General features: G+C 47.0%; 1 protein-coding gene across 2 annotated transcripts in view; it reads right to left on the bottom strand.

The window, feature by feature from the left end:
• The window catches only part of RNF213 (ring finger protein 213), a 1978231-nt gene that overhangs the window by 813943 nt on the left and 1147888 nt on the right, over window positions 1–16400 (bottom strand). For both annotated transcript variants that reach the window (XM_069199724.1, XM_069199725.1), the window contains 2 exons: window positions 12599–12816; window positions 11877–12017 (listed from right to left, as the gene is read on the bottom strand). In XM_069199724.1, the coding sequence (XP_069055825.1) occupies window positions 11877–12017; window positions 12599–12816 (359 nt within the window). The remainder of the gene's footprint in view (window positions 1–11876; window positions 12018–12598; window positions 12817–16400) is intronic.

The raw sequence follows: 16400 nt of genomic DNA, 5'->3' as shown, positions 1-16400 counted from the left end.
AAAAGGCATGCGGTGTTCACTGACCGCATCGCGAGACTGGAGGAAGAAAACATTTTCTCCCCAAATTATTCCAGCCTTTTTGATTCCTTATCCGGAGGTGCGGAAAGGAATACGCCCGAGGAAGACGATGCCTGGACGACAAGGTTCTCAGGAGTGGGGTGTTGGGGCAGGAATTTAGGGTTATTCGGTGTGCGATAGTCCTGTTCACAGGAGCCCATGTGTTGGGTCTGGACCAAGTACCCAAAAGGACATCCGGGAGGGCTTCATTGAATGGAAGAAGAGGCTCAGATGTGGAAGCCCCTGGTTGAAGCAACTCCGACAGGAGATTAGACCTAACTTGAACAGTAGGCAGCTCAAGGCCGAGGACTTCAGCCGCCCTACTGACCACTATAAAATAAGATGCTCCCTCTGCCGTAGCCACGGTAGGAGGAGACAGCATGCCAGCTTCTGGAGAGATATCCAGACCACTGGCCTCGCCCAACTCCTGTGCCAAGTCCAAGTTAGGGTCATCCTGGTATTCATAAGGGTCCAGGAATCCCTACAATACCTTCCCCAACTTCGAACCCAAAAAAATAAGGGTCAGAATCAAATCTGGGGAGAAGAGGCCCCATAGACGAAGGAGGCGCCGTCGACAAACGCTGGTCCGACTCCAAGTCGTTGGGGATCAGGATTGGGTCGACGTCGATGGTGGTCACCACCGAATTTGGAAGCGCAACGATCGAACCAGCGTCAGGGAAGGTCTCAATGGTACAAGCGGTGCTGGATCGGATATGAAAGTGGATCCGGAAGGGACTTCAGTGGCCAGAGCAGAACCCGAAGGCCCCCTGACCAAACCTCTTGGGCTCAAAGGTGCTGTAGCAGGGTCGGACTGCCCAAAAATGGGGAATAAAACTTCTTTAATTGGGCAGGGGTCCCCCGGCTTCTGGAAACTCATGGAGGTGCGGAGCGGACCCAATAAGGAGGCTCCAAAGACCAAGTCCTCGAGCGTCGACGCTCTTTCCACGTCGCATCAGCCGAGCGACAGGGCGAAGTCGAAGGATGATGGGATCTCTTCAACTTCTTCTTCTTACCTTGACCCGACTTTGATGAAGACAAGTGCTGAGACCTTCCCATCGAGCAAGACCAGGACCTACGCGGGGTTGAGTGCCGGGCCATCATAAGCTTGAGGGACCGCTCTCTCAAGGCCTTCAGTTGCATGGCCGGGCACTCAGAGCACGACTTCGGGTCGTGGTCACGCTCCAGGCACCAAATACAGACCCGATGTGGATCCGTCACAGACCTCAAGCGGTGACAGTCCTCGCACGGTTTGAAGCCGGTCTTCGGTGACATCCCTTGAAGCACCAAAAACTCACAAAAATTGGACAAAAGAGTTTAAGTTGGTCAAAAATTTACCAAGGGTAGCTCTCTCTGGATCAGCGTGTGGCGTGGAAAAAACAGAACTGATGTCACTGCGCTGATGCAGCGTCTATGTACTACTCCCGACGCCCGTGGAGTCGACTGACACCACCTACCAATGCGCAAGGGTATTGATCGAAGAAAAAATATCCGGATCCAGTCTGGGGGGGGGGGGGACATTCTAAGAAATCTGCAACTAGAATAAGTCTCTATCAGATAATGAAGTACCCTATACAGAGAAGCTTGCACAGTCAGAAATAGATAGGTCTAGTGCTCTTTTTGTGGTAGTGTGGGTGTAAGGAAATGCCTCCTTGGCATGGTTACCCCCTAACTTTTTGCCTTTGCTGGTGCTAAGCTATGACTTGAAAGTGTGCTGGGACTCTGCTAACTAGGCCCAGGCATCAGTGTTCTTTCCCTAAACTGTACTTTTGTCTCCACAATTGGCACAGCCCTGGCACCCAGGTAAGTCCCTTGTAACTGGTACCCCTGGTACCAAGGGCGCTGATGCCAGGGAAGGTCTCTAAGGGCTGCAACATGTCTTATGCCACCCTAGGGACCCCTCACTCAGCACATGCACACTGTCTCACAGCTGGTGTGTGCTGGTGGGGAGAAAATAACTAAGTCGACATGGCACTCCCCTCAGAGTGCCATGCCAACCTCACACTGCCTGTGGCATAGGTAAGTCACCCCTCTAGCAGGAATTACAGCCCTAAGGCAGGGTGCACTATACAACAGGTGAGGGCATATGTGCATGAGCACTATGCCCCTACAGTGTCTAAGCAAAACCTTAGACGTTGTAAGTGCAGGGTAGCCATAAGAGTATATGGTCTGGGAGTTTGTCAAACACGAACTCCACAGTTCCATAATGGCTACACTAAAATCTGGGAAGTTTGGTTTCAAACTTCTCAGCACAATAAATGCACACTGATGCCAGGGTACAATTTATTGTAAAATACACCCAAAGGGCATCTTAGAGATGCTCCCTGAAAACATACCCGACTTCCAGTGTAGGCTGACTTGTTTTTGCTAGCCTGCCACACACCAGACATGTTGCTGGCCACATGGGGAGAGTGCCTTTGTCAATCTGTTGCCAGGAACAAAGCCTGTACTAAGCCAGAACTAATTTTATAGGGCTGGAAGTATATATTTTTCTCCAACGGACGGTGGTCTCGATAATTTTACAAAATAAATGGCTTCATGTTGTCATCCATCAATGTCTAGACTACTCGGTCCTGTTGGAAAATTGCCACCTCGGAGCTGGGTCATGGCTGAGCTGGGGTTCGAGAAATGCTTGCAAAGTGCAGACACAGGACAATTTTGGCCAGAAAAGCATGTGAACAGCTAACTAAAGTGCCTACTTTGTGCTCTCCTCTGCCTAGCTTTAGCCTTTTGCACATATAACATCAGTTGGTGTGCTCACGGCCTACTTTTGTGCTCCTTAGAGTGGGAGATCAGGTGAAATCTTGACCTACAGCCTAGTCTCTAATACGTTGAATAGTCGTGGTGGGAACAAAGGGGTTGAATCAATGAACCATGTGTGCTTTCACCAGTGTACTGGTCTTCACTAATAAAGGTCTCGATGGGCCTCGTCACCAGTCGCGGCTTGCTTTGGCAAGGGGCGGGCGGCGAATGGCAGGGCAGGGGAATGTTAATAATATAAACAATTTTAAAACATTTAAAAAAACGTACCTGTGTGCCGTGTTACCGCTCCTCCATCCTCTTAGCAGGCACAGGCTCCCAGACTGCCATGCGGCCAATCCTGATGCTGCGCAAGGCAGCATTAGGTTCGGCTAGAGCGCCAAGCCAGGGCATCCCATGCAGACTAGGAGCTTGTGCTCTTTCTCTCCAGCCCAGCAACTCAGTGATGGACTGAGGGGAGCGCACTGCCATCTGTGCTTGCCCGGCCCGAGATAGTCGACCTAACACACATGCGCACTGAGGGAAGTGCACAGTGCACTCCTCGCATCCCCGTCATCCCCTCCATGGCCCCGTCCCTTTAACAAAAAAAGGATAATAAACACAGTTTATTACCCTTTATTGTTAAAGGTTTGCAGTGGCTGCTGCTGGCAGGGGTGCGACGCTCCGCCATAGCAGAGGAGCCATCACTGCTCCTCACTATTGCTGCCACAGTGACCACCTGTGATGAGCGAGAGCGCCGATGTGAGCATTTTCCATAATGAACAAATACACAATAGATTACTTGGAGGAGTACTGAAACCAGCAAGCACCGCCACACTTGTGCTTTTCACTATTATTTAGCTTCTATCTGTCAACGACAGCCACTTGGCCCTCTGTTTCTGGTTACTGCTCCTGGACGGGACTGTCGGGAGTGGACAGACTTAATTACGTGTAAACCGGTTGCCCAGGGGAATTACTGTGTCCCCTTGCACCGGGGCACATTCAACACACGCGGCTGGAAAGCAGCAGGTGGAGGCAGGAGGAAGAAGCACTGACTCTCACAGCTGGCTAACAGTGAAGTTTTGTTGGGCATGGTCAGGACATCAGGGGCAGCTCCTCCGTTAGGGGGGGAGGAGCGTTGCCTCCTCCGCCAGCAGCGGCAGCTGCAAAACCTTTAAAAGAAAACAATAATAAACCCTGTCTATTATTGTTTTCTTTTAAAATGGGTGGGGCCACTGGGGTGACGAGCAGTGAGGGGGAGTGCACACTGCACTCCCCCTCACAGCGCATGTATGTTTGGCCGGCCGTCTCGGGATGGCCAAACACACATGCGCAGTAGGCTCCCAGTCTGCCTGGCTGGGTGCTCCCAGCCAATCCCAAAGCTGATTTGAGCAGCATCAGGACTGGCCGCAGCCAGCAGAGAAGAAGCAGATGGAGTGGTGTAGCGATGAAGGTATGTGTACTTTTTAAATTTTTTAATTAAACACACCCCCCCGGATCGCCGCCCCGCCTTTACTGCTCCTGCGAGCCGCTCCTGGGTCAGATGTTGGGCATGCACACAGCATGTACTCCCCACCCAGCCCACATTCACCTGCTTCCTTCTCTCAATGCAACTGAAATGCGTCCCATTACAAAGAAATACAATATTGTTTTTTTTATTTTGATGAGTCTTCAATATATATGATTTGGCCACTGATGGTGGCTTTGCTCGTGCTCAGGCTCGTAGAACCATGCCAGGCTCTTTGCTCAGCTATTCCTATTAATGTACTCACTCACCCATCTCTAAAAGGAAAAATCAACAAGAAATGCAAGGGAAGCATGTATTGATTCTAGATAGAAAATGTATGGGGATACACAGAGAAGGGCCGTGCAACAAATCAAATCATATGAAAATGACTTCAAAATATAAAACCTGGCATTTACTTATAATGAGACGTACTTCATTAAAATATTTTTTAGACATCATTGATTCTAAACATGAATTTAGGAATAGCCACGCCGCCACCCCAATGTCAGGTTCACTGATGACAATGCCATTACCTAATCAATATTGGAAATTCAGTTCTCTTGAGCCTCTCCTCCCCTAAACCCCCATCTATGGCCTTGAGTGCTATTACGGATGAAGTAACACAAATCTATTAAACCAAATGCGAGAGATGTGGTAGAACTGTGCACTCCCTCGAAAGATGTAATTTAAGGTGCTGTCATGTAACGATGAAGTAAAAGAAATCATAGACGCAAAAAAACATAAAATAGCTGCCTCAGATCACACACGGTAGTCAAGTGCAAGCCGGGATTGATGCAATGTTTCCATGTTTCACATTGCTTAATTCAGCCAGTAGAGCACCCAGTTACGTTTTTCTTTCTCCCGTTTTACGTCAAAGCCTAATTCTTTGTGCTTAAGTCTATAAGACGCTTAATCAATGCATCACGTTAAATATATACACATATTATATAATAAATCAGGTTGACACAGGAAGCCTTGCTGAAGTAAAAAGAAAAATACCGAAACACTGTGTACACTTTTTTTCAATGCTGATATTACTAGCTTCCCCTAATTTTGCGAGAAGTGATTCTAACAGAGGCTCAAAACCTGAGTGAATGCAATTACACCCATTAGAATAACAAAAGGTCTCAGGGATGCAATGGGGTTGCACGTTTTCACATCAACTTCAGTGTAGTGCAAAACTTAGCTGCAGATAGACTCACAAGAAGCTTCTACCGAGCAGACTGTCTGCATTTAATCACCCTCTGTAGGGAGTGGCAGGTCATATGTCAAGACCTCCCATTGTGCAGTGAAACTGCTAAAAGGTAACAATAAGCCGAGGGCGGCTCCCCACCCCCTCAAGCCTCCATCAGCAGCGGCAGCTGGAAAACCTTCAGAAGGAAATGATAATAAACAGCGTTTATTATTGTTTCTTTGTAAAGGGACGGGGCCACGGGGGTAACGAGTGTGAGTGCTCTGCATTCCCCCTCAGAGCGCATGTGTGTTTGGCCGGCCGTCTCGGGTCGGCCAAACATACATGCGCACATGGCTCTCTCCAGCCCAGCAACATAGTTCCAGGGCTGGAAAGAGCCTGCACGGGCTCCCAGTCTGCCTGGGAGCATCCTGGCTGGGCGCTCCCAGACAATTCTGACGCTGCTTATTGGCAGCAGGTAGGCTGGGAGCCTGTGCCTGCCTGCAGCCAGCAGAGCACAGCAGAGCGGCACTGAATTCAGGTAAGTTTATTATTATTTTTAAAATGTTATTAATATTTTCTCCCCCGCCGCCCCCTGCTCCCCTTTGCGCGCCGCACCGCCCACTTTAACTCCCACGAACTGCTACTGAAATCAGCTGATTTCACAGCAAACTCAAAACACCATTTGCATAATGAGTGCTTTCACAGTACTACACTGGTCTTAAACATCTCTCTGATCTGTAAAAAATCTTTCAGCACAACACAAGGCAGCACTTCAGCTGCAGATGAAAATGAGGCTTCATGTAGGCTTGCCTTGTTTTGGGTTTGAAGGTCGAAGAGGATTTCAAGCGGAGTCAGAGTCCGACATCTTGATTAAATTTTATGTGGCACACCCAACTCTGTTTCGCATATGGCATTCCTTCTCTGTCTTTTTTTAGGTCGAGCGCGATATCTGTGGGCTTTTAACAACACCTACCTCACGCCCATAACTATCACTTCTTCATGGGCTTGTCTTTCAACAATCCTTTATTATCATGTGTAAATGCTTTACGTTTGTCGCTCCATGGGGCGGTTTTATTACCGCCTTGGCCATCGACTCCGTTACATGGATATTTGCACGTTTGCCGATATGCTGGACTGCAAACGAACTTCTTTTTCCTTTTGTGTCTCTCTTTAGTGCTCATACTCATGGCAGCCATGGTGGCTCGAATCCGCTCGCTTATGTCAACTGTTTTATTTTTCAATTTATGTCTCAAGAAAAGTCCACTTAGGAATTTACAATGTTAATAGGTCTAACTGGAGGAAACGCGAGACCCACTGATATGCAAATGCTTGTTTTCCTTTATCATTGCTTTGCACTACCTTTTTCTATTGTGTGACTGAAGCTCTCCATTCATTTTCAATTATTTTTCCCAGCACTCCTTTGCTCCTCACAACAAGGTCTTTACTTCTCGTTTTGTTTTACTGGAAGTTTCTTCACATTTTCTTAGCTTTTTTCTCACTGCACGAGTTACCTTTCTCTATTCGACTCTTATCCCAGTCACCTCACATGTGTACCTGAGGTAACCCAGTAGGCATTGTGACATCAGTGACAATGTGTAAACTTTGCATACAACTTGGGAACAGTTATTGAAATATGTGGATAGGATCTCTGTACAGCTTTTCTCTTGTGTATTTGTGTCATGGGAGGAGGTGAGCAGCTAATAGCCATCCTAAACTTAATTGCTCAGAGTGATGTATATTTTGTCTGATGGTAAACGGCTGGAGTTGAGTTCCCAATTGCGGTTCTAAGAATTGAGAATGGTTGATGTGAACCTCTCATTTGGTTTAGTTTTGGCGACACATTGTGAATTGCTAAAGGGTCAGGATAACCTATCTGTTGGGGTGTTGTAAGCACGATTCCCAATTTTAGAAAGGAACTTTTTTCATTTAAAACCTTGCTGATAAGCTGAGATGTTGTCCAGGTCATCAAAGTGGATTCTTGGATGTTACTTTTTTCCACCTCTCCCCCGGGCATAAATTCTATAGAGTCAATATCTGTAGTCTGCATATTCTTAAGTAGGGGATTAATTGTAAAGGTTTTATTATATATTGCCACGATTAAGTATGTTGTGCGGGCCCCTGGTCTGGCATAGTGAAGAAAAGATTATTCAATTGCCACCCACAGGGGACCTGTAATGAGAGCCTCCTTTAGGAGCAACCTGTACTGCTTCGAGAGGTACACCAATTTGGTCTTTTTTTAATTCCGGGGGGGGTAAACTCTCTATCAGACCTCTCCTCTTGGTGTAAGTCAGTCCGATCATCTGACCTATTTACAGATTTGGCTTCAGGTATGGGCCCTGCATAAACAACCCTTTCCTGCACCCTTGGCACAGCAATGTCCAATTGTTCGATAACAAGACTATTTCCCTTACTCTCAAGAGCCTCTACCACATGTGCTACTTGTACACTTTCTGCTAATGTCTGACTGATTGTCATTCCTTGACCCTCAGCGTTTATTAACTCACTTCCATCCCCTGGATTGGTACCTTTCTTAGCGCCCACCAAGCTTTGTTTTGTTTTAAAGTTTGGAGATTCCGGGTTCACATTTGCCCGACCCTTTTTTTTCCTGGGACCTAGATGCTCCTTGATTACTGATTCCCCCAACATCAAAAAGGCTCATAAGGTTCTAAAGAATCATGCCCACCCTTTTGAGAGTTAAAAAGCTTGGTGGCTGCTCTTTTTATTTGGATTTTGATTATTCTGATAAGCCTACTGCTCGACCACACTACCACAAAATAGAGCATTAGAATTATCTAATTTTGCCACTATCTTACCTCTAAGGGGAACCCTTGGACTCTGTGCACACTATTTCTTACTTTGAAATAGTATACACAGAGCCAACTTCCTACATTGACTGAAAGGACCCACACTGTCAGTGCAGAAAGATTATTTAGAGATTTTTTATCGCTACTGATCTGTCCGCCCTCCAAAGGTCCTTGGCTTGGTATCATTGTTTTGGGTTCCATACCCTTCTTTATAATAACATTCATTTTTGTCCTCCTAGTCAAAGCAGGTAGCAAGGGTGGAGATTTCTGTTTCCTCTTTTTTCTCTTGATTGACAGGTAGATTGCCCTTTCTTTCCCTGAGCGCATCTTCTCAGTCAGGGAATATATGATCTTTTATACATAGGCCTCCGAGTGTCTGCCAATTCCTAGAACTGAGGAAGCCGCCGCCATACCTCAACAACTGAGGGGCCCAAGCACGATGTAGAAAAAATTAGAGAGCTTATCTCCACTTAGTGCTCCCAGGCTACAAGCTGCACCCGTGTGAAACGGGCCAGTTCCACAGCCTCATGTACTTGACCCTGAAGGCCGAAAAGTCCTGAAGGACCAGCAAAGACCGAAGAACTTTAGCTCCTAGTTCCAGTCCTTAGGGTTGCTAATTACCAATTACCTATGTGCGATGATCTACGAGTCCCGCTACACAAAGGGTTTGGCTGTGTCTGTATGTTATCTGTACGATGTACCAGCGACCAGGTTAACAGACAGACAGACAGGCAGACTGATGGACAAGCAGGTTAAAGGGGTCGGCACAACAGGCAACACAATGTAGCAATTGTGGACATCAAAGCTGCTACTGCAGCTCTGTGAGCACCATAGACTCCTGAGGACTAGCCTTTAACATCTCCAGTTCACGGAAGCCGAGAAGGGCCGAAATAAACCACAGCACCACACAACTGCAGCCCCACATCACCGTGAACCGGCTCACGGTGCTGCAGCGATCACTCAGTTGGTAGCTGGTGGCAAAGGATAGGTAAAGTACTACGCTGCCCCGACAATGCTACACCTCTGTGCCGCCTCAAGCACTACGCACGGAGCTATCTCGGAGAATCTGGCAGAGTAGTAGCCTTGTTTGTAGCGCTGGCGTTGGTGCAGCAGCATCCGGCAAGAGCAGATAAGCCGCGAGCCCTCAGCACCTCATCTCCGCCACACCTCCTCTCCTCTAACGCAGTGCCTCATACGAGGCATCCTCGGGGTGTCCTTGCGGAATAGGTGCGGCAGCATCTGGCATCCAGTGACATCGCGTCTCACGTCATGTCTCATGGAACTCACTGAACTCTACAAATTAAGCACTTCAGGCACCAAACTTAAACATAGCTTATGTTTTTTGATCTGTTTTTGAATAACATAAAACTAATGACTCACACTCAGGGAGAGTTTCTCCTCCGTTTCGGAGTTATGTTTTTTTCTTTCCCTCACTGCTAGGTTTTATCAGTGTGGGATGAAAAAAAAAGGACATCTCACCATTGACATCCTCCTAATCCTAAACAGACCAGGCAGTCCATCAGCTGACAGACGGGGTGCACTGCCCACAAAACATTAAATCAGCCCCTCCGTTTATGAATGATAGTCATGTTCATTTCACTGTGTTACTGACACTTTTACAAAGATGTTAAGCTATTTAATTTGTATTTAGAGTAGCTCTACTGAGTGTATGATGTCCCTTGATGCACCAATATCTTCTGACCTAAATAAAGATAACATGTCTCCTAAAGCGGTCTCCTCATCTTTTTCAAATGACCCTGCGCTTTTTAGATTGAAGCGGTTAACTAATCCACTTGTACTGCATATGAACAATACCTAATCTGTGTGGATATGTGCTGACAGCTAAAGTCTAATATGGGTAAAGCTCCTGCAGATAGGAAGGTGTGTCCAAAATGATCAATGATGGCCAGACCAAAGAGACAAGGAGGACTGAATCATGGGTGTAACTTTGATCAACCCTCCCAAAATATTAACCATCAATGATGCAGCAGAACAGTGATGAGTAACATGTCTGGGGGTAATTTGTGAGTCTAGGAGCAAATGCACAAATTATAAGAAATATACGCAGCATGGAGGAGGGTGTGGCAGTATAGCGGCCAGAAAATAAATGAAGAAATACTTGAGAGCACAGGTGATGTAGTTTAACTGGGTAAAGATGCCAGCATTGATCCCTGGCAGGAGCTGAGAAAGGCATGCCAGGAAGTGTAATTGGCCTGAATGTGTGGCATCCTGGCATAGCAGGGGACAGAGGTGCCAGGACTTATGCTCCAGTCTGCCCAGGCCTCTGCGGGTGGTCAGACAGTATCTGTAATTAGGGAGGGTTCTCGCATTCAGCAGGGAGACCTGACACCAGACCGGAATCTGGAAGCACTGTCTGGCTGGGCCTGCCACTTGAACTACTTGCAGGTCCTATAGTGATGAACAAGAAGGCCTCTCAGCGGAGCTGTGTGCATCATTTGTACACTGGGGTGTGTGCCCAGTAGACCACAAGGGAGCCAGCCAACTGACGTTTCTGCAGGTATACTACAGTCAACAGGGAGTGCAGTGGCATCCCTGAATACTGGCCCAGAGATGGTGAAATCATCTTACCTGACTCACAAAGACACCTGTGCATGCACAGCAATATAGGCATGCTGGATGAAGGTGTTCCAGGAGACCTCTAGGATGACAGGCTAACCATTGACCCAAGAGTACTCACCAATTTACTGCCTTAACGTATAAGTTACTTACCTTCGGTAACAAAATATCTGGTAGAGACATATTCTAGTTGCAGATTCCTTACCTTAGAATTTCCCCCAGGCGTCACACTGGATTCGGAGATTTTTCTTCGAGCAATACCCTTGCACGTAGGTAGGTGGTGTCGGTCGACTCCGCAGGAGTCGACTGACGCCACCTACCGACGCACAAGGGTATTGCTCAAACAAATATATTCGGATCCAGTCTGACACCTGGGGGAAACTCTAGGGTAAGGAATGCAACTAGAAGTCTCTATCAGATATTACGTATGGTAAAATGACATGTGGCAGTGTAAATAAGGAGAGGCTCTACCCCAACTATTATGAGATAGATTAAAGATCTGATATGATGTAATGACAATACAGACCTGTATTCCTCATTATTGTAGCCTATGGTGAAACGTCATGCATACCTAGTTACTTATGACTTTAGCATATTACATGAAATACAGGTGGAGCGACAGGTCTGAAAATGGAACAAGCACCCCATCAGGAGGTGGATAAATGAACAGGTGGTGGCTGGTGGTGATGGGTGAGCTTGTTCTACATGAAGACCGGCAGATGTGGAACCTACTGGACTAACTGGTGGATATCGGCTGCACTAAAAAACCTTGGATGCATATAATGTGTATGAAAGGATCTCAAAACATGAAATGAGCACTGAAGGGGCTCTGTTGTAACGATTAGATATGTGATCCTTGATTGCTGTTGTACGGTGTTTTGTTAAATTTATAACCTGTTTTCACCTGAAATAAAATCAAGAGAAATACGTCCACTGCACAAAAGTCCTAAACAGATACACAAACACACACAAACTTTGAAGTTTCTAGTAATGCAGCAGGTTTCTAGTATCTTGTACTCACCCTCTCGCCTTCTGGTGGTGTACAGATGAGATAAATCCCTTTGCGGTTTATTGAGGTGGCTAAAGACAAAGACGATAACTCTACTGAGCCATGACTTTCTTTCACTGTTTTCAACCACTGTAGGTGACGGGCAGAATCTTCCTATGGAAAAAAATCATTTAAAACAAATCAAATTAAAGTATCTCCATTTTATGCAAATGCATTGCTTACCATGAAGTAAAGTATGCTAATTATATGATGGTGTTCGGTAAACAACCTACGGATTCAGCCATGAGACACCTGAGATGTAACAGCATACAATCCTGCAGATATCATCAGACACTTGCCAATGAGAAAGGTCCATGCAGGGGGTGGTGGTACTCAACTACATGGCACAAAGTTCTTGCCCCTTCATTGAGTTATTCCTCTGTGATTACATTTCTATTCATCGAAAGTATACCTTAGGTAAAAACATTTCATGAGCGGAAGAGGGATGTGTAATTATTGTCCCTGAATATTTTCTTACCAAGTTCCTTAAACATCCCTACAACAAGTAAACTAGCACATTCAGGTAAAAAAAAAACTAACCTTTGCTTCCCAGAGTACTAGTTGAAGTTTGTCTTTTTAACTATTACTTTATTGCAATCTGCCACTGCTTGAATGTCTGGAGAGCTGGGGGAAGGAGAAATAAATACACTACTCTGACGCTCTGTGTGTATGCACACCAGGCCTGCAGAACTTACCAGTTTCTTTGGAAGCTTCTCATCATTTTCTAAGGCTTTCCAGAGCTTCTTAAGGCACTGCATGAGCTCCTGCAGACCAGACTCTGGCTTCAGCTCATACAGCAGAGGGGAATAACCCAGCACAGCATCATGAAAGCAGGCCACACGATCCACATCCATATCGTTCTCACCAGCAGAAATAGAGGCTAGGTCCACAAATACTTTGAGCTCATTAATGTCTAAGGTTTGTGGAAAAAGAACAATGAGAGCACAATTGGTTTCAGACTTTCGAGTAAGTTAAATCAAAGCATTTTTATGGATTATGAATAACTTGGAAATGTTCCTACTGTCTTAGTAATGAGAATATCAAAATGCAGGCTACATATAACACTAAGTGGCCACATAAATAAGCTAATCAATACTTGATTATTAATCAGAGGCTATAACTAGCGAATGTCCCTGAAAGCACTGACAGAGCCAATGTGTTTTCTCAGGTATAATCCTCCCAAAAAATCAAGTAGATATGAGCGGTACAGAGTAAAGCATAAAGTTAAAAGGGCTGCATGAAGAAACAGAAGCAGGAGAAGTACAATCATCTGCAGGATAATCCATGCGAAACCTTTAGGACAATAGAAAAGGCCCATCAAATGTACAACTCCAGAGCAGTCCCTAATCATAAAGTACCAGTTTAAGGTTGATATCTCTCTATCTATCTATCTACCTATCTATTGTGTGGACGTGAGGAGTGTAATATTCTATTTATTACCATTGTGTTGTGTGGGGAGGGGCCCTGGCTGTTGAGAGGCAAAGCCAAGTGGGCCTTTATGAGCCCTCACCTCCGTCAACAATGCTAATAAATAGCATATTTCATTCTGCACCTCCTCATATATAGATTATTCCACAGTACAGAGTTTACCAAATTGTTGCAAGCCGAATCGAACATATTTCACAAATCCTGATGTACAAGTTACTTACCTTCGGTAACGAAATATCTGGTAGAGACATATTCTAGTTGCAGATTCCTTACCTTAGAAATTTCCCCCAGGCGTCAGACTGGATCCGGAGATTTTTCTTCGAGCAATACGTCAGTAGGTGGCGTCAGTCGACTCCGCAGGCGTCGTGGTTGCTGTGATGACATCGGGAGTAGTACATAAACTCTGCCCTTGCACAGTAACGTCAGTTTATTTTAACGACTTTCCACGCCAGAGCACAGAGCCGCTAAGAACACTGAGATTGCTGCGCCAGAGCTAAGGACCTGAAAGAGGGAATCCCTGTCCCTAGAAATCAGTTCACAAGTGGGGAGGATGTGTGGGCGGTAAGGAATCTGCAACTAGAATATGTCTCTACCAGATATTTCATACCCGAAGGTAAGTAACTTGTACATCTGAGAGAGACTTCTAGTTGCAGATTCCTTACCTTAGAATAGATACCCAAGCAATGCCATCCTCGGTGGTGGGCTGCGAACCAAGATCATACCAGAAAGTCCTGCAGGACTGTACGACCAAAGTAGCCGTCACAACAGACCTGACTATCCAGGCAGTAATGCTTAGCAAACGTGTGCAGGGATGCCCACGTAGCTGCCTGACAGATGTCCAGGACAGGAACTCCATATGCTAATGCCGTGGAAGAAGCAGTTGCTCTGGTGGAATGAGCACACAAGCCTTCAGGAGATTGCTTTTTAGCCAAAGCGTAGCACAGTTTGATGCAAAGAAGTACTCATCGAGAGATGGTACGCTTTTGCACCACCTTCCCTTTCTTCACACCCACATAGCCAACAAAGAGTTGATCGCCCACCTGGAAATCTTTAGTATGATTGAGGTACAACGCCTACGCTCTTTTTGGGTCCAGACGGTGGAGTCTCTCCTCCTCATGGTAAGGATGTGGGGGTGCGTAGAAGGTAGGCAATGTGATGGACTGGCCTACATGAAATGGCGTAACCACCTTGGAAAGGAAGAAAGCTCTAGTGCATAACACCACTTTGTCAGGGTGTACAGACAAGTATGGAAGCTTTGAAGAAAGGGCCTGAATCTCACTCACCCTGCGAGCAGAGGTGATAGCGACCAGAAAGACAGTTTTGAATGTGAGGAGCCGCAAGGGACAATTATGCATTGGCTCAAAGGGGGTACACATTGAGTAAGTACAAGATTAAGATCCCACTGAGGCATGATGAACGGAGTGGGAGGAAATAAGTGGGTGAGCCCATTTAAAAACCTACTCATAATAGGAGATTTAAAGAGTGAGGGCTGATCAGGAAGCCTAAGAAAGGTGGAAATGGCAGACAAATACCCTTTAAGGGTGCCCAAAGCACAGCCCTGCTGGGCTAAAGAATGAATGAAGAGAAGAACCTCTGACAGAGGGGCAGAAAGGGGGTCAACAGGTTTGTTGGTACACCATGCCACAAATTTATTCCAATGACAGACGTATACAGTTTTAGTCGATGGACGTCTGGCTGCCAAGATAACATTACAGACTTCGGGTGGAAGGGCAAATGCTGTCAACTGTTGCCGCTCAATCTCCACGCATGAAGGCGGAGGTTGGACAGGTTCGGGTGGAGAACCGTCCCCTGCTGCTGCGACAGAAGACCTGCCCAAAGAGGCAGTCTGAGTGGAGGATCTATGGACATGCTCAATAGCTCTGAATACCACACTCTTTGAGCCCAGTCCGGAGCCACCAAGATAACTTGGGCACGGTCGTACTTGATTTTCTTGAGAACTCTGGGCAGAAGAGTAATAGGCGGGAAGGCGTAAAGGAGGCCAGAGCGCCACTCGAGACGAAAAGCGTCTCTGAGCAGGTGCCGTCTTGGAAACTTCAATGCGCAAAATAGCTGACATTGCGCGTTCTCTGCGGAGGGGAACAGATCTAACCAAGGCTCTCCCCACTTGAGAAAGAGACCTTGCGCCACCTCCGGATGGAGACGCCATTTGTGATTGACTGTGCGTCGGCGGCTGAGTTTGTCTGCTCTGGCGATGAGAGAGCCTGCCATATGTTGAACCATCAGGGCAATGCCCTGATGTGCCAGCCATGTCCAGAGGCGTAGTGCCTCCTGACAAAGTGTCCAGGACCCTACCCCGCCTTGTTTGTTGGAGTACCACATGGCAGTAGTGTTGTCCGTGAACACCTGCACCACTTTCCCTTTGAGAGAGGGAAGGAATGCTTTTAACGCAAGCCTGATCGCTCGGAGCTCCAGCATATTTATGTGGAGTCCCGACTCCGCCGGAGACCAGAGGCCTCTGATCTCCGCCTCCCCCATGTGGCCGCCCCAACCTAGAAGTGACGCATCTGTCACTCTCGAGAGATCTGGTTAGGGAAGGGAGAGGGATCTACCGTTTACCCAATCGGGATTCGAAAGCCACCACTGCAGGTCTTTCGCAGTCCCCTCTGAGATCTGGACCATGTCGGAGAGATTTCCCTCATGCTGCGCCCACTGGAACTTCAGGTCCCACCGCAGAGCCCGCATGTGCCAATGGCATGTGTTACTATCAGGATGCTTGAAGCCATGAGGCCCAGCAGCCTCAGAGTCAGTCTCACCGAAACCGAAGACCGAGGCTGAAAGATCAGAATCATAGCCTGAATGTCTTGGACTCGCTTGTCGGGAGGATACGCCCGAAATTGCACTCTGTCCAGAACAGCTCCAATGAAAGGGAGCCACTGAGAGGGAGTTAGGTGTGACTTTGCCACGTTTATAGTGAACCCCAGCTGGTGCAGGAGGTTCGCCGTAGTCTGAAGGTGGGAGACAACTGTCTGGGGCGAAGGCATCTTCAATAGCCAGTCGTCGAGGTAGGGGAAGACTGCGACCCCTAACCTGAGCTGATGAGCTGCAACC

This window comes from Pleurodeles waltl, chromosome 7, assembly GCF_031143425.1.
Source record: "Pleurodeles waltl isolate 20211129_DDA chromosome 7, aPleWal1.hap1.20221129, whole genome shotgun sequence".
In the NCBI taxonomy this organism is placed as follows: Eukaryota; Metazoa; Chordata; class Amphibia; order Caudata; family Salamandridae; genus Pleurodeles; species Pleurodeles waltl.
This window is presented reverse-complemented; position numbering and strand designations above follow the sequence as displayed.